Source organism: Trichechus manatus, unplaced genomic scaffold (assembly GCF_000243295.1).
Source record: "Trichechus manatus latirostris isolate Lorelei unplaced genomic scaffold, TriManLat1.0 scaffold00015, whole genome shotgun sequence".
In the NCBI taxonomy this organism is placed as follows: domain Eukaryota; kingdom Metazoa; phylum Chordata; class Mammalia; order Sirenia; family Trichechidae; genus Trichechus; species Trichechus manatus.
In genome coordinates this window covers 9,561,328-9,588,961 of record NW_004443951.1, presented here as the reverse complement: position 1 = coordinate 9,588,961, position 27,634 = coordinate 9,561,328, and the positions used below count along the sequence as shown (strand labels likewise).

General features: G+C 42.0%; 1 protein-coding gene across 1 annotated transcript in view; it reads right to left on the bottom strand.

Annotated features, from left to right (window-relative positions):
* Window positions 1–10,047: 10,047 nt before the first annotated feature.
* The window catches only part of ATPAF1 (ATP synthase mitochondrial F1 complex assembly factor 1), a 41,061-nt gene continuing 23,474 nt past the window's right edge, over window positions 10,048–27,634 (bottom strand). Inside the window, exons 7-9 of the mRNA XM_004371777.2 lie at window positions 26,664–26,759; window positions 24,746–24,853; window positions 10,048–10,631 (exon numbers count right to left, since the gene is read on the bottom strand). Coding sequence (XP_004371834.1) covers window positions 10,437–10,631; window positions 24,746–24,853; window positions 26,664–26,759 — 399 coding nt within the window. The 3' untranslated portion in view covers window positions 10,048–10,436. The remainder of the gene's footprint in view (window positions 10,632–24,745; window positions 24,854–26,663; window positions 26,760–27,634) is intronic.

Here is a 27,634-nt window from a genome sequence, read left to right as displayed (position 1 = left end):
TTGTTCACTCTTTTGATTATTGCTGTTGTTAGTTGTCGTTGAGTTGGTCTCGACTCATGGTGACCCCATGTGTTACAGAGTAGAACTGCCCCATAGTTTTCTTGGCTGTAATCTTTACAAACAGTTCACCAGGCCTTTCTTCTGCAGAGCCGCTGGGTTGGCTTGAACTGCCAACCTTCCAACTGGCAGCCGATTGCAAACTGCTTCTGCCACCCAGTCGGGGGCAGGTTGCATTCTACACAGTCTATGGATGGCACTCACGAGAGAAAGCCATTCAGTGCGAGTCAATGATAGGAAAGAAGAGAGAGAAAAGAGGCCAAGTATAGAGAAGACAGGGCTTCAGGAAACAGAAGGTTGTCTGAGGGTCACTTTGGTTTCTAGAGTGGAGGGTCGCCTGCCTCTGGGAAGAAGGGACTTGGTAGACCACCACCACTGAGAGACCCAGAGCTTCCCTGACCTTGACAGCGATTCCCTCCCTGCAGGAGCTGCCCAGAGGACACAGTGCAGGCTGCTAGGTCTGAGACAAACTGAGAAGGGCGAGCAAGTTACAGCCAATCAATCCCGGCTCCAATGGGGTGTGAGTCCCCCAGCCGAGCTCTGAGGCTGAGTTCCCATCCACCCCCATCCTTGCTGCCTGCTGGCTCTCCATACATTATCCCCTTCTGCGTGCTCAGCACGCGCAAGAGCAAATGCACACGGGATGGATTGAGGGCTTCAGCTGCACAGGCAACACACAATTCTCCACACAGCTGCAGGGGCCAGGCGCAGATAATCCAGTGTAACAGATAATCCAGCATTTGGCTCCAGGGGTCAAGAGTTTGGGGAATGTTCGGCTCTCAAAATCAAACAAGGAAGCCATCTGAACTCCAAGAGCCTGGGAGGGCCTCTGCTTTCTTCTCTTAGCCCACTGAAGTCCTCATGCCGGGAACAGCTAGTCTCATCCCATAAATCTTCCCTAGAGGCAGGCAATAATTAAAGAAAGGCAAAAAAAAAAAAAAAACAAAACAATACAAAACCACAAAACAAAACAAACTTGTTGCCATAGATTGACTCATGGTGACTGCATGTGTAGAACTATGCTTCATAGGGGTTTCTTGGCTGTAATCTTTATGGAAGTAAATTGCCAGGTCTTTCTTCCACAGTGCCACTGGATGGGTTCGAACTGCTAACTTTTAGGTTAATAGTTGAGTGCAAAACTCTTTGTGTTACCCAGGGACTGACCTACGCAATAATTAAATCCTTGTTTTTCAGATATCTTCCAGTTGGGTTGCCTGGGACCAAAATGCAAAGAGAATTTGGAATAAAGAGAAGGAATGTTGCTACCAATACTCTGTGTGACCTTGGGGAGGTCATCTTACCTGGTTTGGGGCCTCTTCCTCAGCTGCAAAATAAAAATAAAATCACTAACCTATTGCAGGGATTCCCAAACCAAGACAAGCTTCATAATTACCTGGATAGATTTTTAAAATAGTTTTTCAGGCCTCATACCAGTCCAACAGGATCCATATCTCAGTGGTCTAAAACCAAACCAAACCTGTTGCCATGGAGTTGATTCTGACTCATAATGACACTGTAAGATACAGTAGAACTGCCCTCTAGGGTTTCCAAGGAGCAGCTGGTGGATTCAAAGCGTTGACCTTGCAGTTAGCAGCCGAGTTCTTAACCACTGTACCACCAGGGCTCCTTATCATCTTTGACAATCTCAGGTGTTTCTGATGTCTATTCAGGTAAGAAAACTACAGGAGTACTGTAGTTGGCTTTGGTCTCTTTAAGCTGAAAACTGTTATCTCTAATGAGTTGATAAGGAATTAAATAAGCAGAGGTCTGTAACTGGGAATAACATTGTCTTAGATAGGCCACTCACAAATAATCAGGTGGGTACTGCACCTTGGCCTAGAGGCCCAGGTGTCCCCTGGCTTTGGACTCAGATGTCAGCTCCTAGGCTCTGGGTCTGCCAAGGGTCCTCCCCCAGGTGTGGGCACTGGGATCAGCCACTGGTGACTGAGGAGAGAGATGGTGCTCATCCCAGCTATATGATATAGTCTGGGCTGAACCCGGTCGTCCCCTCCTCACTCCCACCTCCAGCCTGTGAATCTAGTCTTGACACTCTCACACTCCTAACACCTGCCCCATGGTCTGGCATGATTACTACTGCTCAAGCCTCTTTGAATTCCTAAATGGCAACACAGTGCAGGGAAATAGCACCATAAAAACACGTGTTCTAAAAGGTCTTCATTTGAGTCTCACCTTCAATATGCAGGAGATGTGTGCCTTGAAAAGGTAAAGTACTTAATCTTACAACAACTATTTTGCTCTTTTATTACATGTGAAGCATAGTGCTAAACTATATCATTTAATCCTTAACTTTTCAGATAGGAATATTATTATTTTATTTATAGATGAGAACACAGAGGCCGAGATATTGAGTTAACTTGTCCAAGGCCAAAAAGCTAATAAAAGGCAGAGCTGGAATTCTAATTTAGACTTGACTTTTAAAATCTACCATGCTGTCTCCCCACCACCTGTCTGTTAGTGTGTCATACTGTGGTGGCCTGTGTGTGTTGCTATGATGCTGGAAGCTGTGCCACTAGTATTTCAAATACCCGCAGGGTCACCATGGTGAATAGGTTTCAGCAGAACTTCCAGACTATAAAAATGGTGTGGGGATGGCATGTGACCTCCTCTAACTTCACAAGGGGAAGGAGAATCAAGATAAACAGCCCAAGGCTGATTCCTATGAGGCAGAGGTCAGACATGCCTCCTCTCTCCACCATCTTTACCAATTCTGACACCAACCATCCCTCCCATGGCACTCTCTACTTCTCTGCTGAGTTTGATAATTCATTGCAATGGCCACACAAAACTTACAGACAATACTCACGATTGTGGGGCTTATTAGGGAAGTAACAGGTTACACTTCAGGTTCAGGAACACTCAGGACACAGTTCTTCCATCAGGACAGCCTCTTCTCAGCTGTGCCCACAAGCACACCTCTCTCTGGCCCCTTGATCTCTGTTCTGCTTGGGCAAGTGTTACAAAGCCGTTTTAGCTCTGCCTATAAGTTCCCAGAGGCACCCCACGCGTCAGTAAGCTTCAGCCTGAAGGTGCTCAGCTCTAGCTTCGTGGGTCAGCAAATCTAGCTCCACTAAGTGCCTGGAGGCACCCTACTCTACCAGCAAGCTTCCTGCCCAAAGGCACTCAAGCTTTCTTGCTCTGTGGGCAGGGAAACCCACTGCAGCGCCTCCTGCTGGTCTCTCCTGCACCGTTTCTCTGCTACCACTTCTCACTGTCTTCAGTGTTACAGCTCTCTCTCTGTCTCCTGGTTCCAGGAGCTTCTCAGCACAGGGATCCCAGGTCCAAAGTATGCACTCCACTCTTGGCTCTTCTTCCTTGGTGGTGGTGAGAGCCTCTTCTCACTTCTAGGATGGCTCCTTTTAAGCCTAGTGGGATGGCAAAACCGACCAATCCCCTTGGTAGACCACAATTACCTTATTTGCACGGTCTCACTCAATCACTTGGATAGGAGTTACAAGACCATGGCGAGAAAGGCCACACAAAAGCGATCCATTGCACCACAAAGACTAAAACAGACTAGGAAGAAAGCCTTGGCGATCTACTTCTGAAAATGAAAAGTCTATATAGGTCAAAAAGGAGCCCTGGTGGTAAAGCGGTTAAACAGTCATCTACTAACTGAAAGATCAGTGGTTTGAGCCTACCAGCCACTCCGTGGGAGAAAGATATGGCAGTCTGCTTTCATAAAGATTACAGCCTTGGAAACCCCATGGGGCAGTTCTACTCTTTCCTACAGGGTCGCTATGAGTTGGAATTGACTTGGTGGCAATGGATTTTGTTTTTATAGATCACAAGAGAATACTGTCTGATATAGTGCTAGAAGAGAAACCCCCAAGATGGAAGGCACTCAAAAATACACAGTGGCTATGACAATGGACTAGAGAATACTAACAATCATAAAGATGGCGTAGGACCAGGCAATGTTTCATCCTGTTGTACATGAGGTCATCATAAGTTAGAGTCCACTTGACAGCAACTAACAACAACATGCTGTCTCCCTAGTGCCCTCATCTGTAAAATGGGAATATTACCCTCATAGTATTGTTGTAAAGATCACATGGAGGAAACTTAAGTAGTGGAAGCAAATATCTCAGAGAGTCTGCTGGGAGTCTTGCACCAAGAGAGGCTCAGTAAGCCACCTCTCTGCTCCTTCCCTTCCCTTGCAAAACCAGTGTCAAAATATAAGATCTGTCACCTACTTCACACATGACCAGAGGCAAGATCAAAATGGAAGAATAAATGTGGGTTGAAGAAATGAGAATGCAAAGTGGGAATTCATGCCAAATCATGAATTTAGTAACAACAGAAAGTGATCTGGGGATCACAGTAGACCACAAGTCAAGCATGAACCAGCAGTGACGTTTCACCATTCCACAAGGCAGGGTTTCTTTTTTGGGGGGGTATTGGGTAAGACCTTGAGGGGACACCATCTAAGTCTGATTATTGCTATGGCAGATGTAGAAGAGGACAAAGGAGAAGTATCACATTTGTTGACAGTGACACAGGTTGTAGGCAACAGAGTCAAGATTCGAGCAAAAATGTGATAGGAACTGTCTTAGGCTGGGTTCTCTAGAGAAGCAAAACCAGTAACGTGTATAAATATATATATAGAGAGAGATTATATCAAGGAAACAGCTCATGTGATTGTAGAGGCTAGAACGTCCCAAGTCCGTGGATCAGGGTAGAGGCCTCTCCCAAGTCACACAGCTGCAGAAGCTGGCAAGCCCAAGATCGGCAGGTCGGACAGCAGGGCTCCCGCTCACAGGGTGTGCAGATCGACAAATCCCAGGTTCTGCAGATAAGCTGACAGCTCAAGTTCCAAGAATGGGAGATGAGACGACAGGAAGCAGCCGCAGGATCCAGACAGAGCAAAAAGCCAGAACGTCTGCTTATATACAGATGTGGGCCACACCTCCAAGGAGACTCCCTTTCATCTGATTGGCTACTCACAGTATATTCAATCATGGGAGTGATTACATTAAAACACTGAGAATCATGGCCCAGCCAAGTTGACACACAATCTTAACCATCACAGGAACACTGGGTTAAAACAGCCCAATGAAATGAAATAGGGATATGTGTAGAGGCCCCAAATTTTAAAACTCCAGGTAAAAAAATCATGTTTGAAAACAGATCATGGGAAAACAGCAATAAGAACAAGCAAAATGGCCACTGCCTGGGGCTGAGACGTAATCATAATGTGTTTGCCAGGGCTGGGTCTCATTGTGCAAGGGATGCTTGTAGACACAGGTGGTCTGAATTTAGTGGTCACCCAAGAGGAATTTACTCAGCATCCAGCGGGTATCTCATTTGTCTGCTGGGCTTCATGCTGGACACTGGCAATACAATGTCGAGTAAGATACAACTCTTGTCTCCAAGGAGTGTCCAGTCCTGCTGGGGAGACAGCCTTGGTGTTTCAGTAAGATTTAGCACAAGATGCTGGGGAAACTCAGAGGGGCACATGGCACACGGCACAGTGGGGAGAGCAGGGTAGGTATCAGAAGGCTTTAGTAGAGGAGATGTTTCAGGAGCTTTGAAGAAAAAAAAAAATTAACTTGATGAAGGAGAACTGGCATTTGGGGCAGGCAAAAACATTTGAAAAGGTAGGAACAGATGTAGGAAGAGTGCAGAATATTCAGGGAATGGCCAGTCATCTGGAATGGCTGGAACTGAGTGAGTGGGTGGGGGCCTACCGGGAAATATTACCAGGCGCCAGATCCTGAAGCTCCACGAGCTGATCCAAGAGGTTTGGACTTTGTCCAGACCTGAGCGCTCCGGGGATCCTGGGAGGATTCATAAGTGGTTTGAACCAAATTTCCTTGTAGATACTCCAGTTCCTGAGGCTGAAGAGCTCAGAAGTAGCTCTGTTTAAGTGAATATGAGGGATAAGCCTGCTCAGTGGACATTACAAATGATTCTATGAAGTCTGGAGCTTGGACACCTGCCTTCTATTCCTGGCTTGGCTCCTAATGCAGGCAGTTACCTTCATTAAGCCATCTCTCCCCTATCTATGCCCCAAAGTCTCTCCTTTTACAGAACAGTGATAAAAACATGGCACCAACCCACCAACCTGACGCATTAGAATTGCCAAGACCAAAGTGCTCCATGAGGCATAAAACAGAGCACAAAAACCCTCCTAGTTAGAACGTGATGCCTTTCGAAACAAAGTTTGGAGGAATCAGAAACGTGTAATGCATGCATTTTGTTCTTCAGCCGTCAGAAGGAAAATGGGCAGCCACATTTCTCAGAGCAAGGGCTAGTTTGAAAGTTGTGTGTACCTTTTTAAGACCTGGGTTGGCTGCCGGAGCTGGGGTTAGGGATGACTGGAAGGTTGCCCTCTTGTCTGAGAACTGGAGCACAGCAACAGGTGTGAGGAGAGCAGCATGTCTCACCAATCAGCAGGTTCCTACCGACCTTATACGGGTGTTGGCAGGATTAAGTGAGATAATTCATGTAAGGGGCTTAGCACAGTGCCTGGCACATGGTAAGTTAATGTTAGTGATTATTGTTAATATGCACATATTGTGAAGCCAGCTCTGAATCTGCAGGGCCTCCTGCCTCTTACATGGAACACGTACCCTTTGAAACCTTAGTATTGTCTGTTATTCCCTGGTAAATCTTAAGTTCTTCATGGGCAGGCACCTGGCCTGGCAAGCTTCACATCTCCCACAGCATCAAGTAGGGTTCCTTACCCTCCTTGCCCTCTTTTGAAATAGCACTGGTCAGTTTGCCTTCTGTTGTAATTATGCCTGTCAGTATCTTGCCTTGCAGAACTGTGGGTTTTTCAAGGGCTGGGACTGAACCTTTAAATCTGTGCCCAGAAACAACGTGCTTAGCTTGGCCCTGCTTCACGGCTTGTGCACTTACTATTGCCTTTACCTGGTACTCTTTCCCGAGCTCAATTTTCAGCTGCCACCTCTTCAGAGATGGCTTTTCTGACCATTAAGTTATTCCTCCATTCCACATTCTATCCCATTATGCTATGGTTTTCTTTTTATAAAGCCTACCAGTGTCTGAAGTAATATTATTGATTTATTTATTTGTTTTATCCACAAGAATACAGTGTCCATGAGAACAGTGGTCTTATCTGTCCTGTTCATTGCTGCATTCCTCATTTGCCTGTAACAATGCTTAGCATATAATAAGTGTTCAATAAATATGAATGGAAGAATACTGAAATAATAATCAAATGATTAGGGGAACAGGCATTTGTACCTCTTCCTCAAGACTGAACAAAAGGTCAGTACTGCGGAGAATGCAAAAAAACAGGACATGTGGCTCCTGCCTCCAAACCGGTTGGAGAAGAAAGAACTTCTAGCAAGAGAAGCCTAAGAACAAGACAAGGCAAACTGTGACCAGGTGCTAGATGTGAGGCACAGGCCACAGAGGGACAGGTGGTGGCCGAGACAGAGCTTGAGGGCAGGGATCATGCCCTACTGACTTTCTGTGCCCAGCACTGACACAGTGGGTGCAGAGTAGGTGCTTTGTGAGCAACTGTAGAATTGCACTGAATAGACAGCCCAGCACGGTAATGCCAGTGGGTTAGGCGAGATCCACAGACTTTATGTATAACTTTGTATCGTGTTAAGTGGGCATATTTGCAAACCAAGTTCTGAGTTTTGTCAATTAAGAGATTCCCTTAAATCCAAAGTATTTAAATATACGCACACATACAATAAGATAATGTTTTGGCTAAAACCCGTATCATTTATTTATTCAACGAACAATTATTTTCTATGTTCCAGGCCATGTCCTTGGCACTGAGGGTGGAGATAAATCCTGGCTCTCAAGGAGCTCACATTCTAGTGGAAGAGAAAGACACATAAATAAATATAATGTAGTTGGATTATGCAAAGAGGATCACATGGAAGCTATAGAGATGAGCAACCTAAATCCTAGTTAAATGCCTATAAGAAAGAAAGACCTGGCTACTGGGCATTTTTAAGAAGAACAGATAAGGCAATGGTTCTCAAAGCCTGGCTGGCTAAATACCTACATCAGTCATCTGGAGTGCATGTTAAAATGAAGATTCCCAGCACCTCCTTCAAAGATTCTGATTCATTAGGTTAGGTGGGGGGCCTGAGAATCTGCATATTAAAGTGCTCTAGGTGATTCTACTGCAAATTAAAGTTTGAGAACCAGTGAGATGCTAATTTGTGTTGGTCTTTAATGACAGACGGTGCAGGGGGAAGTAGAGCAGAGGAAAGAGTTAACATTAACCACTACTGTGGTCTATGAGTTAATTTAATTCTCACAAAAATCCTAGGAGGTAGACATTATTATCCCCATTTTACAGATGAAAAAACAGAGAGTTTAAGTAACTTGTTCAACGTTATATAGCTAATGAATAGCAATGCTGACATTTGAACCCAGATTTACTTAAACTTTAAAAACTGTCCACTTTCCATAACACTATGCTGGCACCAGGGGACAAATTTACTGATTAAATGTTACAATTTTTAGTTCTTTGCCAGACCTCTCCAGGTAAATATAAAGAAGAGTCAGATGGTACTTTGGTCACGTCCAATGTAATGATCCATAGATATATCCTGCTTTGGCAAGTGGGGATTTAGGGCAAAGCTGGGATGAATAATAAAATGAATAGCCATTTCTTCTTTTTCCATCATTTTCTTACCCTCTGATGGAGGTATTATGAAAATGTACTACAACTAAGAACTGGGTTCACCTGGAGGGAAAAGCAAACAGAACTGGATACCCACAAAATCAACGCCATCTGCTATCAAAGATTCATGGGCCTCATAATATCAGGAAGGTCAGGGGGCATTTAAGGAAGATAGCAGAGCCAGTAACACCAAAGTTTCTCAAAAGATGAACTACCAGGATCAGAGGTCCAGAATTTTCATTAGGAAACAGCTCAACCTTTAGAGAAATTGTGAAAGGCTAGCAGCTTCTCCAGGTTAAACAAACACTATCTGTCTCTCTATACACAGACTCAGAGGTACAACAAAACAGATACAGCTCCGAATACAATGGTAAGTCCAATCCGATTAAAGAGCTTGGAGGTAGAAGCCCAACCTATAAAACTCCTCTGTTAACAAATACACACACAAGCAACACAAACTGCAAATGCTGGTTAAATTCCCTTTCATCATATTCAGTGTCATCCAACCAGATCTTAGGCAGGAGTGGCAGATAAAGAGGAGCGTGTTAACTCAAGAACAGGAAAGACATAGTAGGCAGGAAAGGCAGACAACAATCCCGGTGGGGACCTGGGCCTTCGGTTCAGAAGTCAGGCGTGTAACCATCATCCTTTTCTATCACTGAGCTTGAAGCCATAGCAGTGACACTACAAACCAAACATAGATTTCCAACTCTGGAGAGCTTTCTTACTGTTGGCATTTCAAGTAACTGCTCTGCATCCCAAGACTGATTTTGATGAAATCAGCCCACAGACTGACACCATGGACAGCACATAGCTTAGATTTCACTATTTTGTGTAACAAAGATTGTCAGCCGGGATTTATTTTATTGCTACATTTTTCCCATGCCCAATCTGGGAACATTTGCTTCTACCCACTTTTTCATATAATAATGGCACTACTTAGAATTATTTTTTTAAAAAAAATCATGCAAATCTGGATTGATCTTCCCCTTACAAAAGTGTTGCTTTATTTATATACTGCACTGATACATGCCCTTCAAATACACAGCTTCTAACAGGCAGAGTTAGAGGAGCAAGTGCGACTTGACATAGCTTAATATTATGCAGGCACTGTACCTGCGTATCTAATTATACCTGAAATCTGCTGATACCCCACACCAGCTACACTAAAGGCAACTCTGGGGCAGGGGGGCGGTGGGGAGGGGGGCATCTGGATGAAATCTTTATTCTGATGGGAATATCTGGTTATTCTAGAATCTGAACAAGGATATCCAGGTTATGTCTTTGGGTGGCCGACTAGTGCATGGGAAGCGTATGTAAGGCCCACATCTAAATATAGCAGGACTCTAAGCTCATTATCTTGTCACATGTTTATAAAGCAGAAGAACTGATCATGTGGGAGTTGTAAGGTCCAAAACGGCCAGAATACAACTATACCATTATACTGTGTAAAATCAGGTAAACCATCCTCTGGATCCTTGGCTGTCTCTTGTTCAGACTTCAGTCTCTTAAAAGGAAACCTCAAGTATGCTGGGAAATAATTATCAGAATGTTTGGGTACCTTTATATCTGAATATCAAGCAGTAGGGCTCACCTCCATGATCATTTCTTGCAATAAGCACACAGGACAACACATTACAGACTGCTCAGGGTTATAAGCTGAGTTCTCTGTAGTTCAAGCGGGTAGGCTCTACACTATCCAGGGCTGAGCAGACCCTGAGTGGAGCCAACTCTTACAGCTCTAAGTCTTCTCCTGGTTCCGGACACATTTCAGTTCTGCTCCAAGTCCACTCTGTTCCAATTCCGCGATGACAGACATATATTTGAACTCATTTGGTCTAAGGTTAAAGGTCTCCACTAACCCATAGGTCTCTTTCCGATCAGTGGCATAGAAGAGCTGAACTTGGTTGGCAATGCACTGTGCCTCAGCAACATTCTGAAAGGTAAAAAGAGTAGTAAGGTCTTTCCCTGGTCAGGGCCATGGAGTTCTGTCTGGGTCCTGTGGTGGGTGGGGTTGCTCATCAAGGAGTCACTGCTTCTAGAAAGCTTCCCTGACTCCTTGATCTAAGTCTGGGTTAGGTGCCCCTTCTCTGTATACCCCGAACACTCCAAGCTTATAACTATCACAGCATTTTTCTCACTGCACTGTATTTGTCCTTTTTTCCCCTTTTCTCTTTTTGTCTGTCTTCCCTAGTATTCATTCCTCAAAGATACGGATCATGGCTTATTTTATATCCTTGTATATAGTAACATCTGGTGAATGTTTGCTGAATATTTAATGCATATATTCACAATTTTCCTCTTCATTCGGTTCTTTAATAACTATTAAGTATAGCTCATGGAGGAAAAAAAGGTCAATAATCACCCAGCTCCAAGAATGTATTTGTGAGTACTAAATTCTTGACCAGCCAGACATATATTTGAATAAAACCTGTTCCTAGCACCACCTCAGTTAGAAAACTAGTGCCAAAGCCAGCTGCGGTGGTTTTAAAAGTTGTCCACAAATTCTTTGATACTCTTCCCTTTGGTGGAGCCTAACTCCTCTTTCCTTGAGTGTGGGCTGTACTTAGCGACCTGCTTCTAAAAAACAGACCAGCAGAATGATGGAGAATGCCTTCTGCTAGGAGGTCATAAAAGCTTCTGTCGGGTCATCTTTCTTGAAACACTTGCTCTAGGGAAAGCCACTTGTCATGTCGTGAGGACACTCAAGCAGCCCTGTGGAGAAGCCTATGTGGCAAGGAACTGAGGTCTCCTGCCAAGAGCATGTGAGTGGGGTTGGAAGTGGATCCTCAAGCCCCAATGAATCTTCAGATGACTGTAGCCCTAGCCAGTATCTTCACTGCAACCTCATGTGAGACCCTGAGCCAGAACCACCCAGCTAAGTTGCTCCCGATTTCCAGACCCAGAGAAACTGCGAGGTAATAAATGTTTGTTATTTTAAGCCACTAAGTTTTAGAGTAATTTTTTATGCAGCAGTTGATAATTAATATACCAGCAAAGCCCCAGAGAAGAAAAGGGGCCACCTAACAGACCCTGCTCTAAAGTTCAGTAGCAGGGAAGTGGTGACCAGACCAATCTATATAACAGAGGTGGGGGTCAGGACACAGGCTACACTTCTGAAACCTTACAAACCAGTTACTTCAAAAAGCTCACTTTTGTTTCCTATACATTCTGCAGTTTTAGCTGGTCAGAAGCATTTATCTATTATTACTGTGTTCATATGGCCAAAATCAAACCCCCCAAAATAATGGAAAATTCCCACTAAAAATTGTCAAAAGTGTGCTATGTCTAGCTACAGAATGATGAAGATGACTTTATAAATACCATAGATTGCTTCACCTCTACTCCCTCCTGTGGGGCTTTCAGCTCATTTCTCATAAGCAGGCACTAATCTGAGACTGGATCTTTAATCAAAAGCCTTTTTCCAAAAGGCTGGCTATTTCACATTAATAGAATTTTAGAGCTGGACAGGGCCTCAGAGATCACCCAGTCCTCATTTAATAGGCAAGGAAACCAAGGCAGATGAGGTTCAGGGATGTACCCAAGGTCATGTGGCTAGCAAGTGGCAGAGCTAGGTCCAGACCTCAGGCTTCTGGACACCCAGGCAATACTCCCTCCACTTCACCCTGCTACTGTTTCTGAAACAAGCTCTGGTTTTGCAGTGGTTAAGTGCTCAGCTGCTAACTGGAAGGATGGCGGTTTGAGCCCACCAGCCACCCTGTGGAAAAACATGCGGCAGTCTGCTTCCGTAAGGATTATAGCCTTGGCAACACTGTGTGGCAGTTCTACTCTGTCCTATAGGGTTGCTATCATCAAGATAGGTAACTCTACCTCATCAATCTGACCTTTCTTAAACTCGAACATGTCTCAAGAGCAAACCATTTTTAAAGCAGGTGTATTGTCATAACCTGTGGCAGACAACCACCACTCTCTGAGCCCCTGAGCTGTAAGGCCTCTAAACATCAACTTTTATCTGAGACTTGGGGTGAGAGGCAATGCTGTGTTCACTCTAGAACGGTGCTGTTCAAACTGTTCTGCAGAGTCTTAGGGGCTCTGTGGTGGTGCCTCGGGTCCTTCCACCTCTGTGTATCCTGGGGTTCTACATAATAAGATTTTATTTGCATCAAAGGTTCCTCTCACTACTTTAAAAAGAAGTTTGAAGACTGCTAGTATGGTGGGTAAGGAGTTAAGACACAGGCAGACATGTGCACTTCTCTGTCTCTCAAGATGCCCTAGTGGCATAAGTGGTTAAACGCTGGACTGCTAACTGAAAGGTCAGTGGCTGGAATCCACCAGCCTCTCTGCATGAGAAAGATGTGGCAGTCTGCTTCCATAAAGATGTACAGCCTTGGAAACCCTATGGGGCAGTTCTACTCTGTCCTACAGGGTTGCTATGAGTCCTAACTGACTTGACGGAAATGGGTTTGGTTTGGTTTGGGTCTGTCTCTCATGGAGGACTATGGAAAGTATGGAAAGGTCTCTCTCCTTACTCATCGTCTGCCTCTTGTTCTCTTGACTCAAAATGGAGCAGCAGTCTCTTCCTTGTCCAAAACCTAAGAAGATAACATACTAACTCCCTGTGTTGCTCAATAAGGAGGTATGTTAAAAAACCTGACTCCTTCCTATCTTTTGATTTTCATATCTACAATCAACTTACCAAGTCCTGCCCATCTTATCCCTCTCTCCCCTCTATCCATACTACTACCGCTCTAATTCAGGTCTTCACCACCTCTTGCCTAGACTATTGCAACTGTCTTCTAAATCATCACACTGACCAGGCTAGAACTGTAGACTGTATAGGAAGCAAAATTAATTAAGGTTAATGGTCTTGAAATCCAACTCTGACTGGGTCACTCCCAGTTCAAAACCCTTTAATGATTCTTTTGTGCCCTCAGGGTAAATAAAGTCAAGCCTCTAAACACGATCCACCAAATCTTTTTTAATACACCAGTGATACCCACTAGTTTGCAATGTTTAAGTCATTTCACGCCCCCTACCATATACATAAGGAACCCTGTTGGCACAGTTAAGGGCTTAGCTGCTAACTGAAAGGTTGGTGGTTCAAACCTACCCAGTGGCTCCTGGGGAGAAAGACCTGACAATCTGCTTCCATAAACATTACACCCACGAAAACCCCACGGTGCAGTTCTACTCTGTCACATGGGGTCACTATGAGTCGAAAATCATTTCAACGGCACCCAACAACAATGACAACAGAGCATTTACTTAAGCTATTTCCTCTGTCTGGAACATTCTTCCCCTCTTTATCTGGCTAAATTCCTGCTCATCTTTGAAGGTTCTGCCCAGGTGTCATCTCCAGGAAGCCTTCGCCTTTCTTCTAGGAGAGGACCCTTCTTCGATGCTTCCCCAGCATGCTGTGCATGTCACTGTCCTAGCACTTACTGCATTCCAATGAAATCATCTGTTGACACAAAGCTAGGGTTTTGAATATTCTACTAAATCTTCAGCGTTAAAGTTAATTAATTCAGAAGAAACTTCTAGTGTCCAATATCTCTATTCATTTGAGACCAATGCTCTACCGTATTTGGAAATTCTATGCTCAAAGTACACATTTCATGCATGAGTATGCAGGGGGTCATATACTCATACTACATTTCCAGTTTTTCCATCTGTGTATCATGTACCTCTAAAATAAATTCTAATGTGTTTAGTTGTGTACACACTGAAAACTCACAATCATGTTGAGTCATACAAGGAAAACGTATATTGTCTGGTATGCTGTAGAACGTTTGGAGATCAAGGAGCAAACTTTACTGAAGATGAGAACTGTGCAGCAGTTTGACACCACTGGAGTGAGGTAGTAAAAATCACAAAAAGAAAAGAAGAACTCTTCTGAACTCTAGAGTCCACTTTTACTATGGTTAAATGCTGTGTAGAAAACAAAGTACAATTACTATGTCACTCACCCTTGTTGTCAAACTTTGTTGTTGTTGCTAAGTGTCATCAAGTCAGTTCTGACTCATAGCAACCCTATGTACAATAGAACAAAATACCGCCTGGTCTTGTGCCATCCTTACAATCATTGCAATGTTTGAGCCCACTGTTGCAGCCACTGTGTCAATTCATCTCGTTGAGGGTCTTCCAATTAAGACCCTCACTTTACCAAGCATGATGTCCTTCTCCAGGGACTGATCCCTCCTGATAACATGTCCAAAGTACATGAGACGAAGTCTCGCCATCCTCCCTTCCAAGGAGCATTCTGGCTGTATTTCTTCCAAGACAGATTTGTTCGTTCTTCTGGCAGTCCATGGTATATTCAATATTCTTCACCAACACCATAATTCAAAGGCACCAATTCTTCTTTGGTCTTCTTTATTTATCATCCAGCTTTTGCATGCTTATGAGGCAACTGAAAATACCATGGCTTGGGTCAAGCACACCTTAGTCCTCAAGGTGACATTTTTGCTTTTTAACACTTTAAAGAGGTCTTTTGCAGCAAATATGCCCAATGCAATGTGTTGTTGGATTTCCTGACTGCTGCTTCCATGGGTGTTGATTGTGGATCCAAGTAAAAAGAAATCCCTGACAACGTCAATCTTTTTTCCATTTATTATGATGTTGCTTATTGGTCCAGTTGTGAGGATTTTTGTTTCTTTATGTTGAGGTGTAATCCGTACTGAAGGGTGTAGTCTTTGATCTTTGTCAGTAAGTGCTTCAAGTCCTCTTCCCTTCCAGCATGCAAGGTTGTGTCATCTGCATAGTACAGGCTGTTAATGAATCTTCCTCCAATCCTGATGCCACCTTCTTCTTCATATAGTCCAGCTTCTTGGATTATTTGCTCAGCATATAGACTGAGTAAGTATGGTGAAAGGATAAAACCCTGACACACACCTTTCCTGATTTTAAACCCGCTGTATCTCCTTGTTTGGTTTGAATGACTGCCTCTCGGTCTATGTACATGTTCCACATGAGCACAATTAAGTGTTCTAGAATTCCCATTCTTCTCAACGTTATCCATAATTTCTTGAGATCCACACAGTCGAATGCCTTTGCATAGTCGATAAAACACAGGTAAACATCTTTCTGGTATTCTCTGCTTTCAGCCAGGATCCATCTGACATCAGCAATGAATGATATACCTCATTCCACATCCTCTTCTGAATGCGGCTTAAATTTCTGGCAGTTCCCTATCGATGCACTGCTGCAATCGTTTTTGTATTATCTGCAGCCAAATTTTACTTGCATGTGATATTAATGATATTGTTCGATAATTTCCACATTCTGTTGGATCACTTTTCTTTGGAATGGGCACAAATATGGAACTCTTCCAGTTGGTTGGACAGGAAGCTGTCTTCCAAATTTCTTGCATCCGTTTGTTGAAACATCTCAATTGGTATTCTCTCAGTTCCTGGAGCCTTGTTTTTCACCAATGTCTTCAGTGTAGCTTAGATTTCCTTCGATACCATCGGTTCTTGGTCATTTGCTATCTCCTGAAATAGGTGAACATCGGCCAGTTCTTTTTGATACAGTGACTGTGTGTATTCCTTCCACTGTCTTTTAATGTTTCCTGTGTTGTTGAATATTTTGCCCATAGAATCCTTCAATACTGCAACTTGAGGCTTGAATTTTTCTTCAGTTCTTTCAGCTTGAGGAATGCCAGGCATGTTTTTCCCTTTTGGTTTTCTAACTCCAGGTCTTTGCACATTTCATTATAATACTTTACTTTGTCTTCTCAAGCTGCCCTTTGAAATCTTCTGTTTAGCTCTTTCACTTCATCATTTCTTCCATTTGCTTTAGCTACTCTACATTGGAGAGCAAGTTTCAGAGTCTCTTCTGACATCCATTTTGGTCTTTTCTTCCTTTCCTGTCTTTTTAATGACCTTCTGCTTTTTTCATGTATGATGTCCTTAATATCATCCCACAACTCATCTGGTCTTTGGTCATTCGTGTTCAATGAATCAAATCTATTCTTGAGATGGTCTCTAAATTCAAGTGGGGTATACTCAAGGTTGTACTTTGGCTCTCGTTTTAATTTTCTTCAGCTTCAACTTGAACTTGCATTTGCATGATTGATAGTCTGTTCTGCAGTCGGCTCCTGGCCTTGTTCTGACTGATGATATTGAGCTTCTTCATCGTCTCTTTCCATAGACGTAGTCGATGTGATTCCTGTGTACGTCCTCTGGTGAGGTCCAAGTGTATAGTCACCGTTTATGTTGTTGAAAAAGGTATTTTCAATGACTAGGTTGTTGGCCTTGCAGAATTCTATGCGATCTCCTGCATCATTTTTCTCACCAGGGCCATATTTCTCAACTACTGATCCTCCTTCGTTTCCAACTTTTGCATTCCAATCGCCAGTAATTATCAAGGCATCGTGATTTCATGTTTGATCTATTTCAGACTGCCACTAATTCAACCCACAATTCTTACGTCTCTAACTTCCCTTACGTTTTCACTTCCCTCTTTACTCAGCTTCCATTTCTTGGTCATTAATTATAATCACTCCCTGCATTCACCTTTAACTTCCTGGTCCCTCTCTTACTTCATTATGCCACTTGGCTAAAATATAACTCTAGTTAAATTCAACTCGCTTTCCTCTCTATGTGCCTGTACCTGCACAGCCATTTTCTCTCCCATTCTCCAATACTATGGGTTGGTAAACACTTTCTGTAAAGGGCCAGAGAACAGATGTTTTAGACTTTTTGGGTATACAGTCTCTGTTGCAACTACTCAGCTCTGCTGTTATAGTGTAAAAGTAGTCACAGACAATATGTAAATGAATGAGCGTGGCTGTGTTCCAATAAATCCTTATTTACAGACACTACAACTTGTATTTCATATACTTTTCATGTATCATGAAATACCAGTCTTTAGATTTTTTTTTCCAACTATTTAAAAATATAGAAAACATTCTAAACTCATAACTATATAAAACTGGCAGTAGGCTACATTTGGCCCATGGGCTGTAATTTGCCAACTCCTGTTCTAGACAATAATTTCATACTTTCCCTTTTCTACTTAAACGTCCAACACCTATTCTTACATCCTCACTCTCAGTTGATGACCTTGCTTTCCTTCCCTAACAATCAGAAGAGAACTTCCACAAGCTAATACCACCTCTCTTCATTTAACTGAATCTATGCCATTTTACCTTGATTTCTCTCCTCTTCTCATGGATGAACTATCTATACCCTTGTCATTCCTAGACTCGTTCATTCAAATTATTACTTCAACAATTCCCTCCTGTTTCTCTTGCATTACCAATATTTCCCTTTTTACTGGACCTTTCCATCAGCATACAAATATGATGTTAATTCTCCCATATTTAATACAAAACAAAAAGCACTGGTGCCCCCACTTCTCCCCATCCAGCTAATGCCTCATTCTCTTCTTCCCTTCACAGAAAAGCCACTTGAAAGACTTATGCTTACTCTTTCTAATTTCTCTTTCCATTCTCTCTTAAATCTATCCCAATCATGCTTTTATCACATCACTCCTTTGAAACTGCTCTTATAAAGGTCCTCAAGGACTTCTTCTGAAAGCTAATAAATTTTCAGTCTTCATCTCATTTGCCCTATTGGTTGACTCTATTTTGAGGAGGCAGCTCTTCCCCAGTTGTATTTTGAGTGCTTTTGGCACCCTATTGGCAAATGAGATCTGACCAGTTGAGCACTCTTTGAAACATTCTCTTCCCTTACCTTCCAAGGCAGTCTACCATCTTAGTTTTCATTCTACATCACTGATTGTTCCCTCTTAATATCCTTTGCTGATTCTTTACCATCTCTTCAAGGCTCAGTTCTTAGACCTCATACCTTTTCTACCTTCAGTTACCTTCTTAGTGACTTTATTTAGTCCTATGGTTTTAAATATAATCTGTACACTGACAAGTCCCATAATTTTATCTCCAGCTTGGACCTCATCCCTGGACTCTAGGTTCATATATCTAATTGCCTACTACTTGCATATCTAATAGGCATCTCAGATTTAATATGTCCAAAACTGAACTTCTAATCTTCCCTCCAAACTTGTTACTCCTACAATCTTGTCTATCTTATAGTAACGCCATTCTTCTGGATAGGATTTTGGGTGATTTCCAGTTGAGTGTGATGTATGGAGGAGTGTAAGTAGAAGGAAGAATGGGAGAAATGGGACTGGATAATTTCATAAATAGTAAACAGGGAGGTAGAGTCTCCACTGTACCCTAAGCTTGGGGCCTACTGTGAGATACTAGCTGAATGCCATCACTTTTTTCCTCCCTCTATGCAACTGGTAAGAAGGGGAGGAAAAAGAAGTCAGCATTATAATAAAGAATCTCAGGGGAAGAGGCATTAAAGTGCCTACTATTCTGAGGCCGTCCTGAACTTAAACTCTGCCAGAGAAGTAAGACTGAAATGAGTGAGGACTAGAAAAACAAGGTTGTATAGTAATCATAAAAATGATCCTGGTACCTTGATGTGCAGAAAAAACAAATATAATCAACATCATTAGCTATGGGCATATGGTCACTTCTCTATCCCATGATTCTCATCTGGGGACTGGAAAAGGAGGGAGGGAAACCACTACGTATGATGAATGTTGTAGAGGTGAACAGTGTGGAGGAAGATAAGAGATTAAGAACTATTCTAGACTTTGAACTCTTCCCTACATTTAAGAAGCCATTTTCTTGTCCATAACCTCTCACCTGAAAGCCCTAGGGCCAGATGTATCTTGGCTTCAGAATTAATGGATTTTAAAAAGGTGCAGATACTATCTGTTGTTATTGTTGTTGTTAGGTGCCGTTGACTTGGTTCAGACTCATAGTGACCCCATGTACAACAGGATGAAACACTGCCCTGTCCTTCGCCATCCTTACACTTGTTGTTATGCTTAAGCCCACTGTTGCAGCCACTGTGTCCCATCTTGTTGAGGGTCTTCCTCTTTTTCGCTTACCTTCTACTTTACTAAGCATGATGTCCTTCTCTAGGGACTGATCCCTCCTGATAACATGTCCAAAGTACATGAGATGTAGTCTCGCCATCCGTGCTTCTAAGGAGCATGCTGGTTGTACTTCTTCCAAGATAGATTTGTTGGTTCTTTTGGCAGCCCATGGTACATTCAATATTCTTTGCCAACACCACAATTAAAAAGCATCAATTCTTCTTCCGTCTTCCTTATTCATTGTCCAGCTTTCCCATGCATATGAGGCCTCTGAAAACACCATGGCTTGGGTTAGGCGCGCCTTAGTCTTCAAGATGACATCTTTGCTTTTCAACACTTTAAAGCAGTCTTTTGCAGCAGATTTGCCCAATGTAGTGCATCTTTTGATTTCCTGACTGCTGCTTCCATAGATGTTGACTGTGGATTCAAGAAAAATGAAATCCTTGACAACTTCAATGTTTTCTCTGTTTATCATGATGTTGCTTATTGGTCCAATTGTGAGGATTTTTGGTTTCCTTACGTTGAGGTATAATCCAAACTGAAGGCTGTGGTCTTTGATCTTCATCAGTAAGTGCTTCAAGACCTCTTCACTTACAGAAAGCAAGGTTGTGTCATCTGCATAATGCAGGTTGTTAATGAGTCTTCCTCCAATCCTGATGCCACATTCTTCTCCAAATAGTCCAGCTTCTCTGATTTATTTGCTCAGCATACAGATTGAATAGGTATGGTGAAAGGATACAACCCTGACACGTACCTTTCCTGACTTTAAACCACACAGTATCCCCTTGATCTGTTCGAACGACTGCCTTTTGATCTATGTACAGGTTCCTCATGAACACAATTAAGTGTTCTGGAATTCCGATTCTTCACAATGTTATCCATAATTTGTCATGATCCACACAGTCGAATGCCTTTGCATAGTAAATAAAACACAAGTAAACATCTGTCATGGATTGAACTGTGTCCCCCCAAAATATGTGTCAACTTTGTTAGGCCACGAGTCCCAGTATTGTGTGGTTGTTCCTCCATTTTGTGATTGATACAATTTTCCTATGCACTGTAAATCCTAATCTCTGCCTGTGGTTAATGAGGCAAGATTAGATTATGTTAAAGAGGATTAGGGTAGGATGAAACACCTTCTTCGCTCAGGTTACATCCCTGATCCAATGTAAAGGGAGCTTCCCTGGGGTGTGGCCCGCACCACCTTTTATCTTACAATAGATAAAAGGAAGGGGAAGCAAGCAGAGAGTTGGGGACCTCACACCACCAAGAAAGCAGCGCTGGGAACAAAGCGCATCCTTTGGACCCGGGGTTCCTGTGCAGAGAAGCTCCTAGTCCAGGGGAAGATTGATGAGAAGGACCTTCCTCCAGAGCCAACAGAGACAGAAAGCCTTCCCCTGGAGCTGACTCCCTGAATTTGGACTTCTAGCCTACCAGACTGTGAGAAAATGAATTTCTCTTTGTTAAAGCCATCCACTTGTGGTATTTCTGTTATAGCAGCACTAGATAACTAAGACAACATCTTTCGAGTATTCTCTGTTTTCAGCCAGGATCCATCTGACATCAGCAACAATATCCCTGGTTCCACATCCTCTTCTGAATCTGGCTTGAATTGCTGGCAGTTCCCTGTCAATATAATGCTGCAGCTGCTTTTGAATGATCTTCAGCAAAATTTCATTTGCGTATGATATTAATGACACTGTTCGATAATTTCTGCATTTAGTTGGATCACCTTCCTTGGGAACAGGCACAAATATGGATCTCTTCTGGTCGATTGGCCAGGCAGCTGTCTTCCAAATTTCTTAGCAGAGACAAGTGAGCACTTCCAGCCATGCACGCATTTGTTGAAACATCTCGATTGGTATTCGGTCAATTCCTGGAGGCTTGTTTTTCATCAATGCCTTCAGTGCAGCTTGGACTTCTTCCTTCAGTACCATTGGTTCTTGATCATATGCTACCTCCTGAAGTGGCTGAACATCGATCAATTCTTTTTGGTATAGTGACTCTGTGTACTCCTTCCATCTTCTTTTGATGCTTCCTGCATCATTTAGTATTTTCCCTGTAAAATCCTTCAATATTGCAACTCAAGGATTGAATTTTTTCTTCAGCTCTTTCAGCTGGAGAAATGCCGAGCATGTTCTTCCCTTTTGGTTTTCTATATCCAGCTCTTTGCACATGTCATTATAATACTTTACTTTGTCTTCTCGAGCTGCCTTTGAAATCTTCTGTTCGGCTCTTTTACTTCATCATTTCTTCCTTTTGCTTTAGCTACTCGATGTTCAAGAGCAAGTTTCAGAGTCTCTTCTGACATCCATTTTGCACTTTTCTTTCTTTCCTGTCTTTTTAATGACTCTTGCTTTCTTCATGTATGATGTCCTTGATGTCATTCCACAACTCATCTATTCTTCGGTCATTAGTTTTCAATGTATCAAATCTATTCTTGAGATGGTCTCTAAATTCAGGTGAGATATACTCAAGGTCATACTTTGGCTCTCGTGGGCCTGTTCTAATTTTCTTCAGTTTCAACTTGAACTTGCATATGAGCAATTGATGGTCTGTTCTGCAGCTGGCCCCTGGCCTTGCTCTGACTGATGATACTGAGCTTTTCCATCGTCTCTTTCCACAGATGTAGTTGATTTGATTCCTGTGTATTCCATCTGGCGAGATCCATGTGTATAGTTGCCATTTATGTTGGTGAAAAAAGGTATTTGCAATGAAGAATTCATTGGTCTTGCAAAATTCTATCATGCAATCTCCAGCATACTTTCTATCACCAAGGCCATACTTTCCAAGTACCAATCCTTCTTCGTTTCCAGCACTAACGACGGAAGACCAGACGAGTTGTGGGATGACATTAAGGACATCATACATGAAAAAAGCAGAAGGTCATTAAAAAGACAGGAAAGAAAGAAAAGACCAAAACGGATGTCAGAAGAGACTCTGAAACTTGCTCTCCAAGGTAGAGTAGCTAAAGCAAATGGAAGAAATGATGAAGTGAAAGAGCTAAACAGAAGATTTCAAAGGGCAGCTCGAGAAGATGAAGTAAAGTATTATAATGAAATGTGCAAAGACCTGGAGTTAGAAAACCAAAATGGAAGAATATGCTTGTTATTTCTCAAGCTGAAAGAACTAAAGAAAAATTTCAAGCCTTGAGTAGCAATACTAAAGGATTCTATGGGCAAAACATTGAACGACACAGGAAGCATCAAAAGACGATAGAAGAAATACACAGAGTCACTGTACTCAAAAGACTTGGTCGACGTTCAACCATTTCAAGAGGTAGCATATGACCAAGAACCAACTGTACTAACGGAAGAAGTCCAAGCTGCACTGACAGCATTGCGAAAAACATGGCTCCAGGAATTGAAGAAATACCAATTCAGATGTTTCAACAAACAGATGCAATGCTGGAAGCGCTCACTCACCTATGCCAAGAAATCTGGAAGACAGCTACGTGGCCAACTGACTTGAAGAGATTCATATCTGTGCGCATTCCAAAGAAATGTGATACAACTGAATGCAGAAAATACTGAACAATATCACTAATAGCACGTGCAAGTAAAATTTTCCTGAAGATATTTCAAAAGTGGTTGCAGCAGTACATCAACAGGGAACTGCCAGAAATTTAAGCTGCATTCAGAAGAGGACGTGGAACGAGGGGTATCATTGCTGATGTGAGATGGATCTTGGCTGAAAGCAGAGAATACCGAAAGATGTTTACCTGTGTTTTATTGACTATGTAAAGGCATTCAACTGTGTGGATCATAACAAATTATGGATAACACTGTGAAGAATCGGAATTCCAGAACACTTAATTGTGCTCATGGGGAACCTGTACATAGATCAAGACGCAGCTGTTCGAACAGAACAAGGGGATACTGGGTGGTTTAAAACCAGGAAAGGTGTGTGTCAGGGTTGTTTCCTTTCACCATACTTATTCAATCTGTATGCTGAGCAACTAATCAAAGAAACTGGACTATATGAAGAAGAAGGTGGCATCAGGATTGGAGGAAGACTCATCAACAACCTGCATTATGCAGATGACACAACCTTGCTTGTTGAAAGTGAAGAGGACTTGAAGCATTTACTGATGAAGATCAAAGACTACAGCCTTCAGTACGGATTACACCTCAACATAAAGAAACCAAAAATCTTCACAACTGGACCAATAAGCAACATCATGATAAATGGAGAAAAGACTCATGTTGTCAAGGATTTCACTTTACTTAGATCCACAATCAACGCCCATGGAGGCAGTATTCAAGAAATCAAATGAAATCTGCACTGGGCAAATTTGCTGCAAAAGACCTTTTAAAAGTGTTAAAAAGCAAAGATGTCACCTTGAGGACTGAGGTGCACGTGACTCAAGCTATGGTATCTTCAATGGCCTCATATGCATGTGAAAGCTGGATGATGAATAAGGAAGACTAAAGAAGAATTCATGCATTTCAATTGTGGTGTTGGCAAAGAATATTGAATATATTCTCGGACTATATGGACTGCCAGAAGGACAATCTGTCTTGGAAGAAGTACAGCCAGAATGCTCCTTAGAAGCGAGGATGGTGAGACTTCGTTTCACATACTTTGGACATGTTATCAGGAGGGACCAGTCCCTGGAGAAGGACATTATGCTTGGTAGAGGGTCAGAGAAAAAGAGGAAGACTCTCAATGAGATGGGTTGTCACTGTGGCTGCAACAATGGGCTTTAACATAGCATGGACTGTGAGGATGGTGCACGACCGGGCAACATTTCATTCTGTTGTACACAGGGTCGCTATGAGTCGGAACCGATTTGACGGCACCTAACAAGAACAACAACAGTAAAATGCATGAATATTCCACATCAAGTGGGATTAACAAAGACTTTAAATGGCTTCACATGAGTTTAAGTGAAGGTTTAGTTCTTAAATGAGTTCAAGTCAGATGAGGATTTGTGGCCAAAAATCTTTGTTTTCAGGCCTTTTTAGATTTTAGAACTGTGAAAAAGTGGCTGAGAATTTGTACTAACATCAACGTAGAAGAACTTAAGCAAGACAAAATTATTGTCAAGGTTAAATTAAGTAAGAAACAAAGTACATGTAGGTCTCTGGAATTTTACCTCTCATGAGCTTTGGTAGAAAAATAGTATCTTCAAGGCCACCAGGTAAATCCAAGGAGGTAAAAGTTGATTCTTACCAGAAATGTGGAGTCCATTTCTGCTGTCATCAACACTATCCCCTTTTCTTCCTTAAGTTCAGGGTAGTGGTATAAAATCAGCTGGCTGGCTGCAGCTTCCCCTCGGGTCTGCAAGGAGGAACACATACCAAGGCTCAATAAGGCAGCACCACAACAAACTGCAATTTCAGAGCAACAGAGAGTCCAGAGGAAATTCTGGCTCTTAACAGCCCCTTTGGTGGCTAGTGAGTCAGAGGACTGGTATGTGGAAGGAAAGTCATGCCTGCCAAGGTATTATTTGTGTCTTCAATTGGAACAGGTTTGGCTTTCTTCCCAGAAAATGTTTAAAGTAGGTAGTGAATCCTTCATTGTGGCCATACATTTAAAAACAAAACTACACAAGCAGCTACCACATCAAGTTCTAAAGAAAGCACTGGGCCTGTGTAATTGCCACTTTTATGGACTAGTGCACTTCACAGCTGAAATCCACTCCACTTGACTGGCTCTAAAGACTGAGCTTTTGTAAGCTGTAGCATACAGCTTAAGAGCTGCACATGGGCCAGATTTGTAATAGGCAGTTTTAAAATACAATCTTGGGAGGGGGGAGGTGGAGAATCAGAGATAATAATTTCATAAAGAATGGACATGTTACTAGACCTCGAGTCTAAACTAGAGAGAGAGTTTGGTGTCAGATGCCTAGGTTCAAAGATAAAGCCCTCACAGTGTAGGAAGAAACAACTACACATTCAAAAAAAGTTCCCTGGGCTTCATTTCTAAAATTTCAGCAAGAATTCCTTTAATTATCAATACCTAACTATAGCTACGGTATTCTTAATATTTCAACTTCTCAGTTCTCCCAAGCATACTTCTAAAATTTTACTGATCATTCTGATCATAATTATGTTTCTGGATCTTTCTCCTGTGTTTGTGTACATGCTACATGAGCGCAGGGACCTTGTCTATAGATCTACAGGCCCTAGCAGAGTTCCTAACACAACAGCATAATTATCAAGTCCCTAGAGTTTGGAGTCAGATAACCTGGGCTCAAACCCAGCTCTAGCACTTATTAGCAGCATGAACTAACTTCTCCAAGTCAACTTCCTTCTCTGTAAATAGAAATAATAACATAAACTATCTCATAGGACATTTGTGATGATTAAATGACATATATAAAACATCTGGCATGCAATTATAATAAGTACGTCAAACGTTTGTTATTATAGTATGTGCTCAATAAATGATTGTTAAATAAATTATAAAATAATGAAGTGAAAAGCTGTCCCCTCATTCTGTTTTGCACTCTCTTTCCCCCAACTTCAATACCATTATATATGGTTGCTTTCACCATATTTGGCCCCAATATAGAATGCTAATTCTAGTCATGATCTGATTTTGAATAATGACTTCTATTTTAAAAGCTTCGAATATTTTGGATCAAACGTCTTCTTTTTTAAAAATATTTTACTGTATTGTTTGGTGAAAAGATCTAACTTCTTAAACTAGTATTTGGAATTAAAAAAAAAAGAGAGAAGGAAGGATGCAAATACAACACCACCTATGGAATGTAAACTATGCACTTGGCACCTTGAAAGGTGTTGACTTGTTAATAAAACAAGTAAGACACGGAGCCTTCCTTAAGGGGCTTATAGCTTGGGTTAAAAAAGATAACCACCACAACTCTCCCATGTTTGTTAAGTGAGGCACATGCAGTAAGTGCTACAGATGTCTGGGGAGAAACACCCAGAAGTAATCAGAGAAGGTGATTTTGGGTCTTTTCCAATTTCTAGGTATTGAGCAGGAAACTAGAAACCTAGAAGCCCAACACACAGAATATGCCAATTCATCAGTGCCACAACAAGTTCGGCTGGAGTGGGTAGATATTCTGTGCCCCGAAATCTCATCAAGGGCTTCCTCTAGGGGAAGAGCACAAGCTACCTACCTGAATATTTATAAGTGCAGTGAAGTGGAGTTCGGTACCTGTCCATTGTCCTACAAAGAACTCATAACCTTCCCTTCTTGGTAGTGCACACAGAAACTGTGGGAAAGAGATACACAATGAGAGAGATGAATAACTGACGTCACTTGCTCTACGCCCAATCACCTGTATCATTCCCTCCATTTCTTCAACGTTTGGTTTTAAAAATATTTTTTTAAATCGTGAAATTCATAAGTGATAATCTAACAAACACTCATTACTTCCTACAACCCACCCAAAAAAGCATTAGAGATACAACTTCCTCTGGTGTCTGTCATTCTCATTCATGTTTTTATACTTTAATCTATATGTGTATACCCATAAACAAGAAATACTTCTGTCTGAACATTTAAAAATGAAATAAATATTATCAAAATGTATATATCCTTTTGCAACTTACTTTTTCACTTCACATTATGCTTTTGATATTTATCCATGTTGATAAATTTAACTCTAATTCATTCATTCTCACTGTCTGGAATTCTATTGTAGAAACTTACCACAATTTATTTATCTATTGATGTTCATCATCTCTCGAGGAACATTTGCATCTTTTCCAGTTTCTAAACTTTCTAATGCCGCTGAGTTAACTTTTGTTCCAATTATTTTAATCACTTCATATATTCTATCAGCTGAGGCTGACACTGGAGCATGGCTCTAGACTAAACACCAAGCAATGATTAGTTTTATGCCTGAGATGTTTAGAATTGGGGATGAGTGGTGAAGATAATGGTGCCAGAACAAAATGAAGTATAATCAGTTTAATGTATGTTAGTCATGAAATTGTCTTCTTATTGCCAAACACACAGGCTCCATTTTTTTTTTAAACATTTTATTGTGCTTTAGGTAAAAGTTTACGTAGCAAATTAGTTTCCCATTCAACAATTCATACGCAAATTGTTCTGTGACACTGATTGCTGTTCTCTGCACTGTGT